The 20370-nt window shown below is 55.8% G+C and overlaps 6 protein-coding genes across 6 annotated transcripts; 3 read left to right on the forward strand and 3 right to left on the reverse strand.

The window, feature by feature from the left end:
• Positions 1–1230: 1230 nt before the first annotated feature.
• LTHEOB_11748 (Acyl- oxidase) lies at positions 1231–2969 on the forward strand (the record flags this gene model as incomplete). The annotated part of the gene is made up of 2 exons (XM_035508538.1): positions 1231–1354; positions 1408–2969. The coding sequence occupies 2 exons, from the start codon at positions 1231–1233 to the stop codon at positions 2967–2969; spliced, it is 1686 nt and encodes a 561-aa protein (XP_035365740.1).
• Positions 2970–5517: 2548 nt separating this feature from the next.
• LTHEOB_11749 (Aldehyde reductase II) lies at positions 5518–6794 on the reverse strand (the record flags this gene model as incomplete). The annotated part of the gene is made up of 4 exons (XM_035508539.1): positions 5518–5816; positions 5894–6022; positions 6116–6472; positions 6545–6794. 4 exons carry the CDS (start codon positions 6792–6794, stop codon positions 5518–5520), a joined length of 1035 nt encoding a protein of 344 aa, XP_035365741.1.
• Positions 6795–7444: 650 nt separating this feature from the next.
• LTHEOB_11750 (Alpha-ketoglutarate dependent xanthine dioxygenase) lies at positions 7445–8717 on the forward strand (the record flags this gene model as incomplete). Its single annotated transcript, XM_035508541.1, has 2 exons — positions 7445–7550; positions 7699–8717. The coding sequence occupies 2 exons, from the start codon at positions 7445–7447 to the stop codon at positions 8715–8717; spliced, it is 1125 nt and encodes a 374-aa protein (XP_035365742.1).
• A 187-nt stretch (positions 8718–8904) lies between these two features.
• Positions 8905–11204, reverse strand: LTHEOB_11751 (Fatty acid transporter protein; the record flags this gene model as incomplete). Its single annotated transcript, XM_035508542.1, has 5 exons — positions 8905–9412; positions 9522–10390; positions 10506–10589; positions 10661–11118; positions 11198–11204. 5 exons carry the CDS (start codon positions 11202–11204, stop codon positions 8905–8907), a joined length of 1926 nt encoding a protein of 641 aa, XP_035365743.1.
• Positions 11205–11914: 710 nt separating this feature from the next.
• LTHEOB_11752 (MFS transporter) lies at positions 11915–13809 on the reverse strand (the record flags this gene model as incomplete). The annotated part of the gene is made up of 5 exons (XM_035508543.1): positions 11915–12895; positions 12962–13311; positions 13359–13442; positions 13491–13591; positions 13652–13809. 5 exons carry the CDS (start codon positions 13807–13809, stop codon positions 11915–11917), a joined length of 1674 nt encoding a protein of 557 aa, XP_035365744.1.
• A 5790-nt stretch (positions 13810–19599) lies between these two features.
• LTHEOB_11753 (Glycoside hydrolase) lies at positions 19600–20370 on the forward strand (the record flags this gene model as incomplete). The annotated part of the gene is made up of 3 exons (XM_035508544.1): positions 19600–19711; positions 19775–19847; positions 19923–20370. Coding segments are annotated over 3 exons (633 nt in total), but the record flags the coding sequence as incomplete, so codon positions are not given.

Raw genomic sequence — 20370 nt, forward strand, 5'->3', positions numbered from 1 at the left:
CAGGGCTCCGAGCGGCGAGTGAGGGGGAAGAATGGAGGCGGCGACGGCTAGTACGAGAGCAATGGAAGACAGCACAAAAAGAATGGCAGTCCAGTGTGTCCATGTCTTGCGACTAGCGTGAGAGTGAGGCTCGGCAGCGAACCGCTTGGACCACTGTGGCCTTCGTTTCAGAAGGGGGCGCACTGCGTGCAGCAAAAGCACAGCTATTGCGACAGCAGCGGGGATGGCGCGGAGGTAGCGATCGGCGCGGACCTGGTCGAGAACAGGAGAGGCGAGAAGCCACGGGCGGTCGCAGCTGTCACCGCACGCCCGCCAATGCGCCACGGGCAGCGCATCGTCGGAAGGCGATATCATGGCAGCAGCTAGGAGAGACACCCAGACGTGCTGGCAGAGGGGGGTGTTGAGGAGACCGAGAGAATGGTGGTGTGGCGGTGACGCGTTACACGCACATCGGCACTCCGAGCACGCAACCAACCCCGGACTGCACAGCCCTCACCTGCTTGATCTACCGACGGTCGCGGCGCTCGTTTGTTCTCAGAGCTTAGCCTAGCTTCTCTGCAAGATCAATGGACGATCGTGTTGGCCTGACTGTTGCCTAGAACGCGGGCTTGGGATTCAAGCCGCCGCTGCCGGCGCCTCGCTTATCGATAAGACGCTCGGAAATACGACTCTGCCTGCTCTCGCTTCGGCCTTCTGCGCCTGCCACTTCGACTCCACCCGTTGTACAACTGCACGTCTAGACACATCCAAAATGCATGACGATGCGATGCTCCTTTGATCGTCCCACTCGACTTCAGCCCTCAGGCATGACATGCGCCTGAACACCGACTCCGTGGCTTTTGGCCCCCGCTTACCCTCCAATACAAGGCAGCATCATTCATCGTCCACGCCGCATCATATGACTTGCGCCTAGGCTGTGGTCGGTATCTCGCTTGCCCTATGCGCCCCATTGCTGAGCCTCAGCGGCTCTTGCATGCGCCCTGCCATTGGCCCTGCGGCTGAGGTACCTGTCAGCCTTCGCTCCAACGAGTCACAATCGGGAATTATCTTTTCAGCTCAGCGCCAATTGCCGTGTCGGCTGCTGACCATGACCCAGAATGACGTCTTACTACTGAACGCTGCGCCGCAACACTCCTTTGCTTTGTTGTATTTTTAGCGTTGCAAAATAAGACACTTTATAAGCCTTACAGCGCCGCCCACCCTACTTGTTCGCTCTCACTAACTATCATCATGTCTAACTCGGAGGATCTGTTGACTCTTCAGCCTTTTCAGCCTGGCGTTCCCACAGGCTTCGCTTCGCCAGCAGATATCAAGAATGCCTACGACAGAGCTCGCTTGATTTGCCAGCGCCATGGTATAACCCAACTTTCACCCAATCACTACTTCTTCAACGCTAATTACGTGCAGGCCTCACCCTTCAGGATATCCTCACTCTATCGCCCAATTTCTGGAATTTCCACCTCGACACCATTCACGCCGTCGCCAACAACTGTTTGGTGCTTCTGACTACCCATCTGAATCTCTGTGTCGGAACTTTGGGCACTTACTTGAAGGACAGACCGGATCTGGCACCACTTATTGACAAGCTTCTGAAATTTGAGATCAATGGCCAGTATCTTCTTACCGAAGTTGGCTGGGGAGTCGACGCCGATGAACTGAAGACAACGGCAACCCTGCAGCCCGATGGTACTTTCGACCTCCACACTCCCTATCAACGGGCCGCCAAGTTCATGTCACCAAACACGCTCGATGCTGGAATGCCGCGCGGTGGCATCGTATTTGCACGCCTCATCGTCGACGGAGAAGACAGGGGTGTCCGACCTTTCTGGGTGCTCCTCCACGACAGCGAGAAGATGGAGGAAGGCGTCATCTCCTACGCCCTGCCGAAGCGCGCCGGAACCCAAGCCACCGACCACGCCGTAACACTGTTCAACCACAAGCGCCTCCCCAAAGACTCCCTCCTGGGCACCCTAGACAAGCCCGCCGACCCCGTCGCGCACTTCACCAGCATCGTCGCGCGCGCCAGCATCGGCACCCTCTCCCTCTCCACCGTCAACGTGCCCTGCCTGAAACTCAGCACCTACATCGCGGCCAAGTACTCTTCGCGCCGCACCATCACCGGGCCCGACGGCCGCACCCAACTCCCCATCCTCGCCTACCGCACCCAACAACGCCCCATCCTCCACGCCCTCGCCCAATCCCTCGTCTGGGCCGCCGCGGCGCAGCGCACCACCGCCACCTTCTCCTCGCCGGACACGCCGCTCGCCCTCCGCTCCGCCCTCGCCATCGCCTTCAAGACGGCCATCCAGGCCCAGACGCAGGCCACCCTGACCGTCCTCGCCGAGCGCTGCGGCGCCCAGGGCCTGTACGAGCACAACGCCATCGTGTCCTGCCAGAACCTCATGCGCGGCAACTCGCTCGCCGAGGGCGACGTCGTCGTCATCGCCATCCGCCTCGTCACGGATCTGCTGCTGCACAGGGACCACCCCCTCCCGCCGCTCGCCTTCCCGGACGCACCGCTGGCGAAGCTCGCGGCGGGACTGCTGGATGAGGCGCGGGAGGTGTTCGATGCGCTGCCCGAGGGCGGTGGGGCGAGGGATGTGACGGATACAGCGTTCAATGCAAGGGTGCTGCCGCTGTGTAAGCCTGTGGCCGAGGCGGTGGGGTGGAGCGTCGCGTACGACGCCGCGAGGAGCGCGGGCGTGGCGGAGGATGTGTTGGCGGTGTTTGAGGCGGGGTGCGTGGGGCAGGCGGAGAGCTGGTTTGTAGAGAATCTGGGGTGGAAGAGGAGAGGGATCGCGAAGAGGGAGGAAGAGGCGTTGTCGGCGCTGTATGAGCGGTTCGATGAGCTGGTGGAGGGGTTGGGGGTCGAGGCGTATGCGAGGGTGCCGTTGATGTCGGAGGAAGCGTGGGAGGCGTTTGTGGAGAGGTTGCCGAGGTTTGGGGGGAAGGGGGTGGGGGATGAGTAGGTTGGAGGTCTTTCTTGGGTAGAATGAGGTTGGTCTTAGGGAATTATTTTGGAAGCGAGACTGTTGATACGTTGTTGAATTGTCATGTTCCAATTGAACTTCAAGAGTTACTCGCAAATTCCATCTAAGGTGACTTTGGTGGGTGATTGATAATAGAACAAAATCTCAACCTAGCCTAAAAATGCGGTCCCTTGAAATTAAATTCACAATCTGATTCAAGTAACGCCCACCCCAAAAATTTCCAAAGCGCTCTGAATGGCCATTGTATGGACATAGCACCAAGAAATAAGTCTTGTCCTCACTTATTCGCCAAAAAATAACGTCCCATGTTTCCGAGGCCAATCTTTGCTCAAAATCTGTTCCCTTGATCGTTCTTTGTGTACGTAAATACACAGACGGGGACTCAAACTCCTGCTCTCCTAAAAGAATGACGGGTGACCAGTGGTTCTGGACACCCTGGTAGGACTCCCATCGTTGGAGCTTGAATTTGCAGCTGAAAGCGCGGGCTTTTATGTGGATGTACTGAGAGAGCGAATGGCTCTTAATCGTGCTGTCTGAGAGTCCGTAACCCTCAATCGGGATAAGAGTTCCGCTTAAAAGCTCAACCCATATACATTCTCCGGCGCGGAGATGGTCTTGCTGTGCGACTGCCCATTCGGAATGGGAGTCCTGGCGACTACAAATTTCGCCTCTCCATCCAGTCCAAGACCAACTAGGAAGTCCCACATTCCTGCTTGAAGCCTCTTTCGTGTCCCACATCAAATTTTGGAGAAATGCTGGCGTTGAAAAATCATCAATGGGTATTCCCCATAAATGTCCTTTCAGTTCACCTGATTTCTCCAACGACCCGAATATGCCGAGAAGAGCATTGAACCGATCCTCTTGGAAGGAGAAATCTCGTTTGGAGAATTCTGATATGTGCTGCCAGATGTTGTGCGATGGCCAAGCGCTAATCCCGCCGCATAAGCGTGACTGAAGCTTGCGAGGTGACTTGCTCGTTATCTGGCGAATGGGTTCGTCTATCCCTTCGGAGATAGTAGGCCCATTGCATTCGAAATATGCACCATACGCGGTAAAGGCAAGCCTCCGTCTAGAAAGCGCAGCTTCTTGGTATGTCCAGCCTCTTGAAGCCCACTTTGATCCCTTGATCACACTTGTTGGATGAGGGAACGCAGTGACAACAATGTCCTTACCCGAGTACGTAAACGGTTGTGGAGTCCTCGGAGTCCCTCTGATCCCTGGAATGCCATACTCTGATCCGTTTCCTGCTGCCGCTATGATGGTGACGCGTGCGTTGTGATAAATGAGATGCATCTTGCTGATCTGATCATGTTTCTCGTCTTTTCGATCTTGTCGGATGCAGTATCTGTCGACCCAGAGATAGCGAATTCCAAGCCTTCTTGTCACCTCTAAGGCATTTTCGATAGTTCTAGGTGCAGGGTAGGGTAAGCCGAGTTGTGCTGTGCCTCTGTCCTCCGGACCCCACACGTAGGATAACGCGGCGTAATCGAAGTCTAGAGTGGCAGGCACTACATCTCTGGAATGGACATTGATGACCTGCATTCCGGCTATTTGTTCAGGCTCAGTGGGCTTAGCACAGCTGCTGGTGTGTGATTCGCAACACTCAGCCAACCACGCTTTGAGTTGGGTGAAGTCGATCTCGGGTTTTCGAAGCTTCTGCAGCTGAAGATAAGGTAGTTCGTTTACCTCTAATATGCAGCCAGCTTCTGTGAATGGATCCCGCACGAATGCTTTCCTGGTGTATTTCGGTCTATATTCTACGCAAAAGAATATACCCGTAGCAATGTTTTTGAGTTCTCTGATCATAGCTCTATCATCGCCGTATATTTTAGCTATGTCGAGAACTCCTAATTTGACATCATAGCCCGTCAAATCAGGAGGAAGGCAAGTGGGATAGACTTGCTGGAAAACTCTGCAGAGACGGCATTTCTTATCGAACCGGGTAGTCGCGAAGTCAGACGGATTGTTGTATGGTGTACTAATTATCTTTTGAGAGTGCCTTTTGAAGATATCTGTGAGGCTTTCGCGGTGTAGGTATAATCGTTTGCAATGTTGGCATAATAGCTCCTGATATCGCACGTTCGTACGTCTTGATATGGCAAGGCTTGTGAACATCTTTGAGGCATGGGCTGAGACATCTGCGGAGGAGGTTGTTTCTAATACTTACAGTCATTAGTGGGGTGAGACCGTGCTACGTTTCTGCCTTGCGAGGCAGTGTCAGCCTGCAGACATCGCCACAGCGGGGCTCCTTCTCAATTTGGCACTATGCATACATCGACCGCAAATATGCAGGTTTTCACATTTTGCAGCATTCAATTAGAGCAAATGATGTGCCTTGTACTGCAGGTGGGCTATGCAGCGCATTCGTCATCTTTGAGATTTGATTTGTTCATTCTGTCTCCGTTACTGGCCCCGTTACTGACTGTGCTTGCCATCATTTCTAGAATCTAATTTTCGGACGTACCTCAGACCAATGAACACATGCTTCTCCTTCGAATTTATCCCTCCCTATCTTCTCCCTTGTCCCTTACAAATACTCCTCCAAATTTTCCCTCAGGCTTTCTTCCAACCCCGTCCACCCCGGCCTCCCCATTCCCTTTAGAATTTCTTCTGCTCTCGCAGCCGGTCGAATGACGCTGGGGTCATCCTCAAGACCTGGAATATCATCCATGAACTTCCGGCCAGGAAACATGGTGCGAAGAATGCGCAGCAGACTGTTCCAGTTCCAGGGAGCTGCGAATGCGAAGACGCGCTCGTTTTGGATGTCGGGGCGCGTCAGGAGCGCGAGGTGGAGGCGTGCGGTATCTTGTACGTCGACAAAGTATTCTGTGGCGATGAAAGGATTGGGAAGAACGCTAGTCAGCCTACGTATGTTGCAAGTAGTGCAAACAGAGTCCACGTACGAGGCTTCCATGTGCTGAGCCTGGCCTCGGTTGATGCGCCCTTGAAAAGCTCGGTGATCCAGCCAGACGTCGTCGGGTGTCCCTGATGCTTGTAATCGAGGCTCTTCCCGAAGTTGCAGTTGGGCAAAACTGATGATCAAAGTGGTCAGCTTGGGAATCCTCGTTTATATGACCCTCTTCCATGGATACAAGCTTGACGAGGGCGGACTGCGCAAGACCTACTCGTGTTAACCACAAAGTCCGGCTTCTCCTCTTTCACCCAGTTCCACACGGCCTGCTCCGACTGAGTCTTGCTCGCGGCATAGACAGCCAATCCCCTGCTCTCATCATACGGCGGGTCCGCCCACGCCTCGGCCACGGCTTCCTCGTTCCATGACTTCTCCGTGATGTCGAACGCCACTCCAGGCTTGGGGGAGTAGGCCGCAGTCGACGAAGACGTCAGCACGAAGCGCTTCACGCCTGGTTCCTTGGCGGCGGAGCGCAGCGCGTTGAGGGCGCCCGTGATGACGGTCGGTATCACAACGTTCGGGTCAGGCGAATCGCCCATGACGGAGGCGACGTGGGCGATGCCAGAGACGCCTATGCGTTAACGTCAGGTGGTATGTTCCCACAATGATTCACTCAAGCCGTGATACGAAGAAAACCGCAAACCTTTCACAGCCTCGTCGAAAGCGTTGTCGGCAGCCATGTCGGGGACATGGACGAGGGAGAACTTCCCCGCGCCGTACTTCTGGTCGAACAAGTCCTGCACCCACTGGTTCTTCTCCAGAGACCGCACGGTTCCGCGGACCCAGAAGCCTGACTGGAGGAGCTGGTCCGCCACATGGCTGGCGAGGAAGCCGTTGACGCCGGTGACGAGGACGAGGGAGCCGCGTGGGAGGGCCGAGTCTTGACTGGACATGTTTGCGACGAAAGATGCGAGAGATGGTTTTGGGAAGGAAGAATGATGATTTCAATTTTCTAATTGCTGCCTGCGGGGTCAATTCGACACTACGAATCCTTCGGACATGATGGCGGAATGTGGGGATCCCGCCTGTTTGGGATTAGGCAACGACTCTCATGCAGTGGAGGACAAGAAGGAAGGTGGGAGGAAGGTATGTCAGCATTTTGTAAAACACCAGGTAGACGCGCCATCACGTGACTTTGCTTATCGGGCTAGAATCCAGCAGGCAATTGCGCTTCCCTTTGGTGCACAACGCGGGTTTCTTTGGTCTTTCCCACAGACTTACTGGTCAATCGTCACCAAAATGCAAAAATGCAGATATTGGGTTTTAAGGTTCTCTTAACCGCAGCCGTGGAGAAGAAGTCCGGTAGCGATTCGGCAAACGACGATAGTCCGAAGGCCGAGACGGCAGGGCGTCGGTGGCCTCCGAGCTTTGCCCCTCCGCTCCGTCAGCCAAACCCTTACGCAACGACGATCACTGCGATAGGAGACCTCCGGACCCGTCCATCCCCACGCCTATATAAAGCTCACTTCCAAGACGTCTATCACCCATACAAACCAAGAACATTACACACACAGAGAGCTGCTGTCTCACCAAAACTTTCAAAATGCCCCACTCCGTATCTCCGTCCGTGCAGCCCCTCCCGAAGGCTCCCGGCTCTGACGTCGACTTCGGCGCCGTCGTCACCGGCCTTGATGTAGAGAACATGAGCGGTAAGTTGTGAACGCAAACGTGACTGGTACTTGGTAAAATGGGTTCTACGCAATAAGGGTGCACTCCGGGGATCGGTAACCACCTTGGGTAAGTAAAACATGTCAAACCGCTATCGCAACGACAGCAGGCTGACTTCAAGCCCCGCAGATGCCGACTTCGAGTTCCTGCACGACGCCCTGTACCGCAACAGTGTCGTCGTGATCAAGACCACGCCGCAGCTGTCGCCCAAGGCCCAGTACGAGCTGACGCAGCGCTTCGACCCGGCGTCGTCCAACTACGGGCACGGCAAGACGCTCGACGCGAAGCGCTCGGTCCTGCATCCCGACCTCAAGACGATTCCGCACCAGCCGCAGGTGCAGGTCATCGGCAACGGCTTTATCGAGTCGTACGAGGGGCTCAGCAACATCCAGCTGCGGCACCCGCACCACCGCAAGTTCCACAAGACGCACGTGCCGGACGCCGAGGACCTCGACTTCACGCGCTTCTTCCGCTGGCACATCGACGCGGCGCTGTACGCGCTGAACCCGCCGCGCGTGACGTCGCTGCTGGCCGTCAAGGTGCCCAAGGGCCGCCGTCAGACGTGCCGCTACGACGACGGCACCGGCGACGAGCTCGACGTCCCGCTCGGCACCACCGCCTTCGTCAGCGGCTACCGCATGTACGACCTGCTGTCCGAAAAGGACAAGGAGTTCGTGCGCTCCAACAAGGTCGAGTACGCGCCGCACCCCTACGTCTGGATGTCGACGGCCGCCTCGCGCTCCACCGGCCTCGGCATGATCAGCGAGGGCAAGGAGCTGCCCGAGTCCGAGCTGCCGCCCGTCGAGCAGGACAAGATCATGGTGCTGCCCATGTGCTGGAAGAACCCCGTGACCGGCCGTCTGGCTCTGCAGGTGCATCCCAGTGCGGTGCGCAAGATCCATCTCGCGGATGGCAGCGTGATCGACGACCTCGAGACGGTGCGTGAGACCATCTATCGCCTGCAGCGCCCGGCCATTTCGCCGCAGTACGTCTACCCCCACGACTGGGAGGAGGGCGACCTGGTGCTGTTCAACAACCAGGGTGTCATCCACTCGGTCGTCGGCGCCTTCGCCGAGGACGAGGTCAGGCTGTTTAGGCAGTGCAACTTGGCCGCCAGCACGAGGCCGGTGGGACCCGACGAGGAGTAGGACAGCCATGACACATCGTATCGTTTTCCTTTCTTCTCTCCTTATTGATAGATAGAGCGTTATGAATTATTCGAGTCTTTGCATTAAATGTTACCCCTGACGCCGTCGATTAGTATGCTGAACGCCGCTCGCTCACTTTTCCTACCGTATGCCACTCTGCTACATCTCTCTTTCTCTATCTTTCCCCTCACAGCTTCACCTCCCCGTTCTTAATCCGCGCGTAATCCTCCTCCTTGAACCTTACATACCGATCCCCACCGGGCGGCAGCCAATACAACCGATCGCCCGCCGCCTCAACCTTGGCCACATCCATCCCCTCCTCCTTCAACCTCCCCTTCTGCATCTTCAGCGTCCCCGTATAATCCATCCGCGGAGTGACCCTTACGAAGATGGGCACGGCGTAGCGCGGCAGCGAGCGGACGGCGTGCTCGGCCAGGCCCTTGAAGTCAAAAGTTTCTTCAGAAGCCACGCCGTCGGCGAAGGTGATGGCGGCGGCGCCGCATCGGCCGTCGGCGTGCGGGACGCTCACGCCGTACACGTTGGCCTCGGCCACCTGCGCGAAGGCGCCGACGACGTCGGACACTTCGTTGGTGGAGACGTTTTCGGCTTTCCAGCGGAAGGTGTCGCCGAGGCGGTCGACGAAGAAGAGGCGGCCTTCGGCGTCGAGGCGGATCATGTCGCCGGAGCGGAACCAGCTGCGGGGGGGGGGAATGTGTGTTAGTGGGGGTGGTCCAGAAGGACAAGAGAGGGAAGGGGGGGGGAGTGGGAGTTGGGAAAAGAAACCAAGGGAAAAAAGCAACTCACAGATCCCCCTTCTCAAACACATCCCCCAACTTCCTCTTATCCCCCGCGCCCGGATTCCTATAATACCCCGCAAACCCATCATTCGGCTGCCTCCGATCCATCCTCTGCAGCATCTCGCCCGGCTCCCCCACCCCACACCTAACCGCCCACCCATCCCTCTCCCCCCTCACCACCTCCCCCTCCGCATCCACCCGCACAATCGCCACCTTCCCCCTATTCCTGACCCGCCACAGCGCGCCCCTCAACGCCAACGCATTCCGCGTAAACTCGCCCTTATTCAAATTCGTCATCCCCGCCATCCCATCCGTCGCCCCGTACAACTCCGCAATCGTCTCGACCCCGAACCGCTCCCGAAACGCCTCCCATATATCCGGCCGCATCCCGTTGCCCCAGGCCATGCTGACCTCATGCTCCCTATCCAGCGGCGACGCCGGCGCGTTCATCAGATACCGACACAGCTCGCCGACGTACTGTATCGCCGTCGCGCGCGCGGCGCGCACCTCGGGCCAGAAGCGGGCGTGCGAGAAGCGGCGGCCGAGCACGACGGTGCCGCCCGCGTGGAGGAGGGCGAGCGTGCACAGCGCGTGCGCCGCGACGTGGTACAGCGGCATGCACGTGTACATGCGGCTGTGGGGGCCGAGACGCAGGTTGCGCGAGACGGCGTGGCCGACGATGAGGTCGCGGAGGGTCGAGATTTGGGTCGCTTTGGGGAGGCCGGTTGTGCCGGAGGTGTAGATGAGGGCGCGGAGGTCGGAGGGGAGGAGGGAGGCGGTGTGGGAGGGTGGGATGAGGGGGCCCGTCGGGTTGGAGGGGTCGGTGGGGGGCAGGAAGGTGGTGGTGAGGTCGGGGGAGTAGTAGATGGTGCGGACCTGGGAGGGTTAGTGAGGGTTGCTTGGAGGTCTTCGGGGGGGTATCGAGAGATGTCATTGTTTTTTTCTTTTTTGTCCTTCTGCTCAGGGATAGGGGTGGTTGAGAGGGACGTACTCCGGAAGTTTTGAGTTCAGCCTCATGCGGCTCAACCAATGGCTTCGTCTCGGCGTCGCACAGCAGATACCGGCATTCGCAAAGCTGCAGGTACGCAAAAGAAAAAAGGACATCGTCAGCCAAGAGATCTCGTTTCCAACCATCGGATTACTCACCGTCACGCAGTGCACCAGCGCCTTGCTGGTCAAATTGCTGTTGATGAAGCTCGGCACGGCGCCGATAGCATCGAGCGCAAACCACAAGATCATATACTCCGGGCTATTCTGGCCGTCGAGCGCGACAATCTCCTTGACGGCGACGCCCAGGTCGTCCTTCAGCCAGGCCGCCGCCCGCCGCACGTCGCGCAGGAACTGCGCGTAGGTCCACTCGCGCCGGTCGGGCCCGCTGGCGGCGTCGAAGATCAGGAAGGGGTGGTCGGGCTGCCGTGCTGCCTGCTCCTCGAGGACGTGGTAGTTGAGCAGCCGCTTCTTGCGCGCCCGGATCAGCGCGTACACGATGGCCATGGGCATCTGCAGCTCGCCACGCAGGTCGTGCGCGATGTGGTATTTGGCGTTGAGGTACGCGGCGGCGCTGGCGGCCCCGGCTACGGCGGCCGCTGCGGCGGCGATGGGGACTGTGAGTATCCGTCCATGTTAGTTATTGGATAGCATTTCAAAAGTTTGAGGTGCAGCGCGACGGAAGTGAAGGCATACCAGGCATGTCGAACGGGCCTCAGACTCTTGGATGGAAGTGTGAGGAGGAGAGAGAAAAGAGGGAGAGGAGAATGGGGGCCTGGATAACGGCGGCATGGCCGTGATAGTGGAGCTTCCGGCGGAGCTCTGCTGATTGACGTGCATTACTGGTGCATGGATGCCTCGGCTGTGACTCGATGTTGGGCTAATCCTTCAGCGGGTCTGATTAGTTGGTCTGATTATTATTCAAGTCAGCCCGTAGATCGAGGGATCCCTGAGCTGTCTCTGCAATCTGGCAGGGCGGTGGTGCAATTATGAGCCCCCCCCGTTTGGTGTGTTTCGCGTGGAGCTGTCTGGATATTTTCGGCCAACGGTTACGGGCGTAAAAGAAGAGGACCCGCTCGTGTGGCGCCGCAACGGTGGCGCTTGGTTTCAGCCACAGCCTGCTCAGATCGACCGTACCCGCCCCCGCATTCCTACCCCACAAATGTTAGTTGTTGGTTGTCCCTCATCCTGTCAGCCGGCAGTGCTTGTTTTAGCTGACCCAAGCGAGCGATACCGGCGACTCCCGGACCCCGAGTACCTGGGAAAAGTGTTGTCTAACGTTACCGCCACTCGAATCATCACGGAAACCAAAAGCATCTGAGGACGTGTGAATATCCTATCCTAATCAAGCCAGAGGGCGAGGATCATTGTCAAAAGCCAGCAAAAGGCCCAGCTACCCCGCACTCCCCTCCCTCAGAGCTCAGCATGCGTCTTAACGTGCAACTTCTCCAACAAATTGTGCCTGTGCCACCAACTCCGGTACCGCTTCCCAAAGAAAAACAGCGGCGGCGCCGACAACACCAGCGCAAACCCCACGCCGCCCATGACATAAAACACCTGCGCCGGGCCCGCCCTGGCCGTCCAATCATTGACGAAATAGCTGAACCCGTAAAACACAAAGTTCTTAAACACCATCCCGATGATGAAGATCTCGGACGACATGTCGCGATACGCGTCGATCCCGTACGCGCCCGCCGCAATCGCAACGAACAGGATCCCAAACACGTCGATCCCATGCGCCGTCGCCGTCGCGTAGAACGACACCTGCCTTTCCGCCAGGTAGCCGAACAGCATCAGCCCGGCCCCCATCAGCAGGCCCGGCGCGACCAACAGCAGCCGGTACTCGGGCTCGTAGACGGCGCCCCCAGTACTGCGGTTGTTGCGCCGCGCCGCCCATGTGATGAGCGGGTCGCTGGCGGCGCCCGCCGCGAGGGCTCCAAGTAGCCCGCCGATGAAGGGGCCCATCGACAGGTAGCCGACGCCCGACGCGGAGAGCAGGTAGGGCGGCGCGGAGAAGAGCTGCGCCATGACGTACGATTGCGCGACGAGGAAGGCGACGGCCATGCCCGAGGCGATGACGATCCAGAGGACGGCGAGGTTGAGGCAGACGGCGAAGGGCGCGATGGTCAGTTGGAGGAAGTTGTCGGCCGAGTAGGTGCCGGTGAAGATGGCTGTTTGCTGCCAGAAGGTTTTGGGTGGGGGAACGGGGGCTGTGGTTCCCTGTGAGGGAGACTTGAGGGACTCGATTTGTGTGCTGTCTTCGCGCTTTTGGGTCGTCACGGTGGTTGTGTCGTCGGCGGCGATTTCGTCCAGCTCGTAGCGACGGTCGCGGATGTATTGCGTCTCGGGGACGAAGAGGAAGAGGAGGATGCATTCGATGGCGGCAAAGGGTATCTGTATAACGTAAATCAGTTGAACGAAGATGCATGATAGGGGTAAGTTTCATCGTTTGCGACTTACAAACATGTGGAAGAGATATTTCCATCCCAGATTAGCAGTGACGGGTCCACAGATGACGGCGGAGAAGTTGGACGCTGCTCCCATGATGAACTGCATCATAGCCATGAAGTGGCCGCGCTGGTGAACGAAGTAAAGGTCTCCGATCATCGAGATGATCAGGCTCTCAAAGGCCGAGATGCTGAAACCTTGGACAATGCGCGCCGCCAGAAGTGTATCATATGTATTTGCGCAGGAGCCAATGATGGTACCGATGAGGCCGAATAGTGAAGAAAGGAGCAATACCGGCCGTTTGCCCCATTTGCGCGAGAAGGCGGAGACGAATGGACCTGTCGCTCCGACGACCAAGAGCACTAGAACGAATAAGTGACGCTCGCGCAGCCAGTTTGGGCACACTCACGATAGCCGGATATGACAGTGATGTCTCCGATAGGTCGATTGAATTCTGTGGCAATCACGACGAGGCCAGGGCTGAGCAGTGGAGCTTCACAGAGTTAACCAGCGACCTGATCTTGGGAATGTGGACACTTACCGACAGTTGCAGCATACAAAATTGAGCCAAAGCCGACAATGAGCATCATGATCAATTTCTTCGTGGACGAGAAATTCAGTGGATCATTTGGATCATCCGAGCTTATGCAACAGTCAGCGCAGATCTCTAACTAGAGGCACAAAACCTCGCATGGTACTCACGGCTGAGGCACAAGGACGATGTGTGCATGCCTGCCGGTTCCATGCTTCAACCCTTCGCCTCTGAATAGGGTGGCATCCTGCTCCTGTTGTTCTTCAAGGACGACCGTTGCAGGTACATGAAGAAGATGCTTATCCTCCAGAATCCCGAGGAAGCCCATTTTCTTGTGTAAAGGAAAGGAATAGGACAAATGAACTGGTAAGGTCGAGCGGTCGTGTCAGTTGCATATGCTGTAAGACGGAAGCGTTGTTTGTCAACTCTAAAGAGATGCAAAAGCTATATCCATGACCTAAAACAATGTAATATGAGAGTCGGCGGCAGATCTGAAGTGCGAAGGTGCAATGGGGTCACTCCTGGGGAACAGTTGGGGGAATTGGGGATCGCACGGAGACAGTCCCGTGTATGATCCAGCTTTTCATCCCCGCACGGCCTGCCTGAAACGTTTTCTTGATCATGCGCTCTGCGTATCAAAGATAGAGCCCGCCCCGGTTTCGGTAGGTGGGTTGGGGATGAACAGGGGTTAAAATGTGGGGTCACACCAGTCCTATTCCATTCCTGCTACACATTGACAAGGGTATTTTCCAGGGTAGATATAGCCGAATGTATTGAAACGAACACGAGTGCTGCTTTGATAGCCACGATGAACCTCCTACCGATTTTGAAAGTACCGCCATCGCTCAAGAACTGCACAGATAGATGTTTTCCTCTGATCTTTTACTCATGACACAAAGTCTCGAATCATCAGATACGACGAGTAGGCCTATACATCGGCAGCACTAATTGAGTATCAGCAGCTGAAGATATAACGATGGAGATGGATGGCTGACAAGGGGACGAGGTACTTGGAGCCTCAAAAAGAACAATCCTCCTATTGTGTCGGCTACCGGCTGGCCTTGGGTGCCGGTTGCGGTTATAGTGATGGATAATAATGGCGGTGAATTGCAGCCCGACGGAAACGAGTGCGATGATTACCTCGGTTGAAAGAGACATTTCGATCACTATGAAGTGGGATGGTAGTTCAAGAAACTGAGTAGGCTGCCCAGCGCAGATATGTTGGAGACCCCGTATCTTAAGAGCGATAGACAGCAGACTAGCATGATGAAGACCAGAGACGTCAGTGGAGATTGCACCGGTCAGGGAAGGGTGGCGAGTATAAGGCGTGTCAGCAGCCCGACAGCTGTCGTGAACCCATAAAGTTCGAAGGAAGCGGGTTGAAGCTGACGTCGGCCGCGACTGTTTGTCTGACAGCCAATGTACTGCTCTATCTGGAGCAAGAGGAGGCGGAGTCACAGCGCGTGCAAGATCTAGATCAGGCAGACTAAGCGCAGGCTGATGGCCCCAGAGCAATCTCAGAGGATTTGCATGAGGGCGGATAAGGCGTACATATTGTTATGAATCGGCCTAAACCACCACACCACGCCTCAGTATAGACCTACTCGAGGGCACAATAGGACTGGAATGAACACAATTAGTGGTCATTTAGGCGTGGTCAGTTAATAACCATATCGGGACACATGTTCATGCTATAGATGGCCCCAAAGCAATCTCAGAGGATTGTCGCAAGGATGGATAAGGCGCACACACTGGCAGGGGCGCCACCATGGTGTGGCTAGGGCTAGCCATATTTAGAAGATGGTGGAGCCGCGGCCGTTGCTTGCTCATACCCGGCGGCAGGCGGCAGAGACCGGCTGTCGCCGCGCAAGCGATTGCCGCCGCTGGGGTCAACCCTGCACATCTGCCATCATCGCAAAACCAAGCCGGCCGGCCCCGCAGACGGCGTGCTGGAACGCCTCCATGCCGCCGACCTACCACATGAACCGACTAGACACAAAGCCTTGAGCCCGTTCCAAGCAGCCCAGTAGCCGGCTAGGATGGCGACCCTTCGATTCTAACTCTCCACAGTGCTCTCTCTCGCACCACTTGACCTCAGCAGCGATCGCTTGTGCAGCAACGGACGGTTTCTGCCACTCGCCGCGCCCCAGCGCCGGATATCTATCATGTCTCACTCCGGATCCTTGCCGGTGACAGACATGCATTCTAGTTTAGCAACGAATAAATCTGTATTATTATTTTCTACAAGCGGCCGCTCCGTTGTTCACTTCGTACCACGCTCTCTGCCCGCTCGATTTTCGGATGCAACGCAAGCGGACCAACTTGGTAATGACAAGTAGCGAAGTACATTTATTTTATTGTAAGAGTGAATGCCAATCCGTTGGTGTAGCGTTTGCAAAGCTGACGCAGCGCCTCAGTTGCGTGGCGGCCAAGTGATGTACCCTTCATCATCGTCAGGTAGCGCTTCTGAGATATTTTTTTTTTCAAATTCTGCTCTATTTCTCCATATCCGATTGAAGTAATTATCTACACTCCCCTTTCATGGAGTACTGCTACCCCGTTGCGTTCAGATTGTTTCCTTCAGATGATTCCAAAATTGGGGTGAATTTGCGCTTTGCTACGTTGCAATTCATCGGCGGGTCTAGCGTGACTGCCATGCAATGCTGTGAAGGTGGACAGTCGAACTAGACTGTGGCGTCGTTCTCCTGTTCCTGCCGGCCCCTCATGAGGAACCCCATTAAGGAGAGGTGCAAAGAAAAGAACGAATTAATGCTGCATTGTTGTCAGTGGCTCGACAACGATCATCTGAAAAGCCGCAAGAAAAGACACGGACTAACCCATTCTGGTAAGCATGGTTACACAGTCTTCTACAACCGTGAACGATTCCACAAACTGCCTCGATTCTGACAGCAACAAGGTGGCATAATTTGTCGCATATAATCGTGATGGTGTCTATTAAATGCGTCAAAATGGTGTGCTATTTATGATCATAATCGGCTGTTCTCACCCCAGAAGCGCTCGGCATTTCCACGATCATTACCATAGAAGAGGGCCGCAATTTGGATGAGAAGTGTAAGAGTGGAGATGATCCTGTCAAAAGATAGAGTCATTTTTAGTTGCTCTTAGTTGACCACAGAGTGAGTCTGGTGCTAGAGCTATACAGCGGGAAAAGACCTGTTTAAATATGTGAGGCCATGATGAACATGCTGGTCGATTGAAGGTTCGTATCAGGAATGCTTCTGCACTTCTAAGACAATGTACAGAGCCGCTGGCGCAGCCGCTGGCGCCAAGAAGCGCGTAACAAGCCCAGCCGTAAGTGCCAAGAAGCGCGGAGCAAACCCACCCTACTGTGAGTGGTTTCAGCAGCGGGGCACGACCGCCTGCGTGATTTCCTGCCTTGTCTGCGTCACTAGACCATGACGTCGGGGCCGGCCGGGGTCTTGCGTGGTTGGCCCCTCTGACGAGTCGACCCTGGCTTTGACAATAGCTGACCTTTTTCTCATCCTCCATCTTCCCCTTAACCATTGCGCATGGCCTGGCCCCGCGCGGCAGGACCACCGTGCCTCAACAAGAACGCTCCTCTTGGCTAGCTGCATGCTGGCTTAGCCAACGGATTTCTTCGAGAGCGCTTTTCCTGGCTGGCTTACAATGCAACATTGAAAACGCCCTTGAATTCGATTGGAGCCCGTTCTCAGCACAGCCCCACCGACGCCCACCCCAGAACTTCAGAACGTGATTCTGACTCTGCCTCATCTCCACTACCACCATGGCTGCCTGTTCTCAACATAGCAATAAAAAATCTTTCTAAGGTCGTGCTGCCGTGTATCTCATCTGGCATGCACTAACAAGACTGCAGCCACCGAAACGCCTGCAGACACCGCGTTCGTGAGGGCGTTCAACATGCGCGGTGATTGCGTAGTAGACAATGATTGCTGCGCAGCATGTTCGAAGGCAGCGTGCCGGGCTTGGCTAAGTCTATGCTGGGGCACCTGCAGCCAACAAGCGCGGCGAGGGCGGGAGTGCCCTGCCTGGCCGAATGCACGCTGGATCAGCCAACTCTTCGACGGGCGCACACTGAGCGGTCTTCACTAATTAAGCAGCTTTGGCCAACCAGAGTATGCAATTGAGATGAACAACAAGTCACGAATCCCGATATATCCTTTCGCCGTTAACGCCGATTACTGCTCCCTCTCCATGCCAGCTGGTTGCGCAAAGAAAGGTGATAATTAGCCTATTTCCATCTTATTATTCTCCCGATATCCCGATATAATCCACTCGACTTGATTTCCATAACACTTAACGCCCCTGCTCAACCCATGTCGTCGTAATGTAGCCCAATAATCAGACCCTATGCAAGCAGTGTGTACGCCGCAAATAGACCGATGCACATTAATTCGAGGTTTGAATATATCCCATCTTATGAACCCGTACACATTCGGTGTCCGGGAACTCGACGGCATAATTCAAAATGGTTGCCGCGGTGTCGTGAAGGGTGATGGCTGGGCTAAGCCGTGGCGTGTATCTCGTGTTCCCGCTGAACTCTTACAAAGTAACGGATCAGCGAGAGGCGCCAAATAATGAATTGATTGTTGCTACGTCGTTGTCAGTGGTTTCGAAAACGAAATTCATAAGATAATCGAGATACCGACTGACCTATTTTGATAAGTGTTATCGCACAATCTTCTGCAATCATGGACCATTCTGCAGGCTTGCTGATGGCTATTGGTAACAAGCTGGCATATGCCACTCCATATAACCGTAATAGTATCTATCAATTGCGTTAGAAAATTTTAGATTTAAGGTAGGGGGTGGGCTGCTCTTACCTCGGAGGCGCTGGGTATTTCCACCATCGTTACCGTATAAGAACGTCGCAAGCTGGACAAGGAGGGTTAAGATAGAAATAATTCTCTCGAATGACAAAGTCATATTGAGTTGTTTTACAGGTGATTGTAGTAGGACAGGGAAATATGCTGATAGGGCCATCTACCGGGAAAGTACCTGTTTAAGTAGTGAGGCCACATTGAGAGCAGAATAGACCGAAGTAGCATGTTGTGTTTCGAAGTCTCACTGCTGCGTCTCGAAAATTGCTAGAATGTGCGGGATACGGAGAAAGGCCTCCAGTGGTGCCATCCCATGACGCGATTGAGCGGTGCGCACTGCCCTACCGACCGCACGATGAAGAGCCGCAGCGGTCAAACGCGCTCGATAAGAACGCGCTCGGCCGGAAAGAAAGCCACGGTGACGCGCTCTACAGGACGCGTTCGATCGCGAGGGGTGCGCGAGAGGAACACGCTGTCGGATCAGCCGCACGCTGGAGCAGCCAATGCGCTTCGACGAACACGCTCAGCCTGCCTGACTGCAGCCTAAAACGCGCTCCGGAGTGAACGCGCTCGACCTGAGACTCTCTGCCTGGCTGACCGTATAAGCGCGCCGATACGCGCGGACACAGCCAGCCACATGCCTCCGATTGGCCACCAAGTTATTCGTGGAATGAACGCGGTTCCGCGCGGAGCACGCGAGCCTTGATAAGCGCGTCTTCATTGTCGGCCTTCTTGCTTCACACAGCGTCGAGCTGCCCTCACCTTCTCCCATCGGACTCGAACCTGTCGCATAACCCTCCACAGTATCGGTGATTAACATTAAGCAAGGCCTTCGATTAAGAGCACCTTCGACAGTGAATAGAGGGCTGAAGGTCGGAACGGTGTCTGTAATACCGCCTGCTACGTCCATAGAAGCCGTTATGCTCGTATGTATCTTCTAGCTGCTCATGTATTATTGTATAATCCATACGTGGTGGGGATATCAATGCGGGGAACGATATGGAGAACATTGTGGCTTTTGCGGGGTCCTATTTGAGCTCATGGAGACTAGCACCGAAGCAGAAAGAGGAGACATGGGATGGCCCCGCAGTTCGTCGGACCAATCCTCTTAGCGGACACCAGACCTCCTATTATAGAAAGCAATGCACTATCATTTAGTGGGCCTATCCGACTACATGGAAACACGGCAGCGGGCACGGAAGATCCACATCCGGCAGGCGGGGGTGCTACTTAAACCATACGTTCGGAGAAAGCTAAAAGATCTTTGAGATTCAACCTTGTCTGATCCGAGCCTAAAGATGACGACATACGCATTCGATGATGCAGAGCTCGCGAAGCTCAAGGATAAGACCATCTTGATAATTGGAGCTTCGAGCGGAATTGGCCTAGAGACAGTGAAGCTAGCGCATAGTGAGCAACAATCCCCGTTGGTCGCACAAGCGGTCGCACGTTTCCTAATCCCCACCTTTCTAGGAAACGGTGCAAAAGTAGCTATAGGCGACTGGAACGACGCTGCAGGACAAGCTCTGGCATCCGAGCTGAAAGAGTCAGGCCTCTACCCTCCCCCAATCTTCCCACCAGTCATCCAAACAACAATACTAAAGTAGCCCTCGTTGACCAGCCGCGTCCTCTTCCGCAAATGCGACGTCTCCTCCTGGCCCGACGTCCTCTCCCTCTTCCAAGCCGCCCACGACACCTTCGGCCCCCTCGACGCCGTGCTCAGCAACGCCGGCATCAACCGCGAGGACTTCCTCGCCGACAGCTTCGACGCGGCGACGGGCGAGCTGCTGCCGCCGGACCTGAAAGTGCTTGACGTCAACCTCGTCGGCGCCGTCTACGCGGTCAAGTGTGCCGTGCATTTCTTCGCCAAGCGGCAGACGGAGGTGCGCTGCCAGATCGTCCTGACGGGGTCCGCGGCGAGCTTTCTCGACACGCCGCCGCTGCATCTGTACTGCGCGTCGAAAGCGGGGATACTGGGGTTGATGCGCGGGTTGAGGACGCAGCTGGTGCGGAGGAACATCGTAAGTCTTTTTGCCCCCCCCCCCCCCCCCCCCCCCCCCCCCGCCCCC

The sequence above is a fragment of the Lasiodiplodia theobromae genome, assembly GCF_012971845.1.
Source record: "Lasiodiplodia theobromae strain AM2As chromosome Unknown scaffold_52, whole genome shotgun sequence".
Taxonomy (NCBI): domain Eukaryota; kingdom Fungi; phylum Ascomycota; class Dothideomycetes; order Botryosphaeriales; family Botryosphaeriaceae; genus Lasiodiplodia; species Lasiodiplodia theobromae.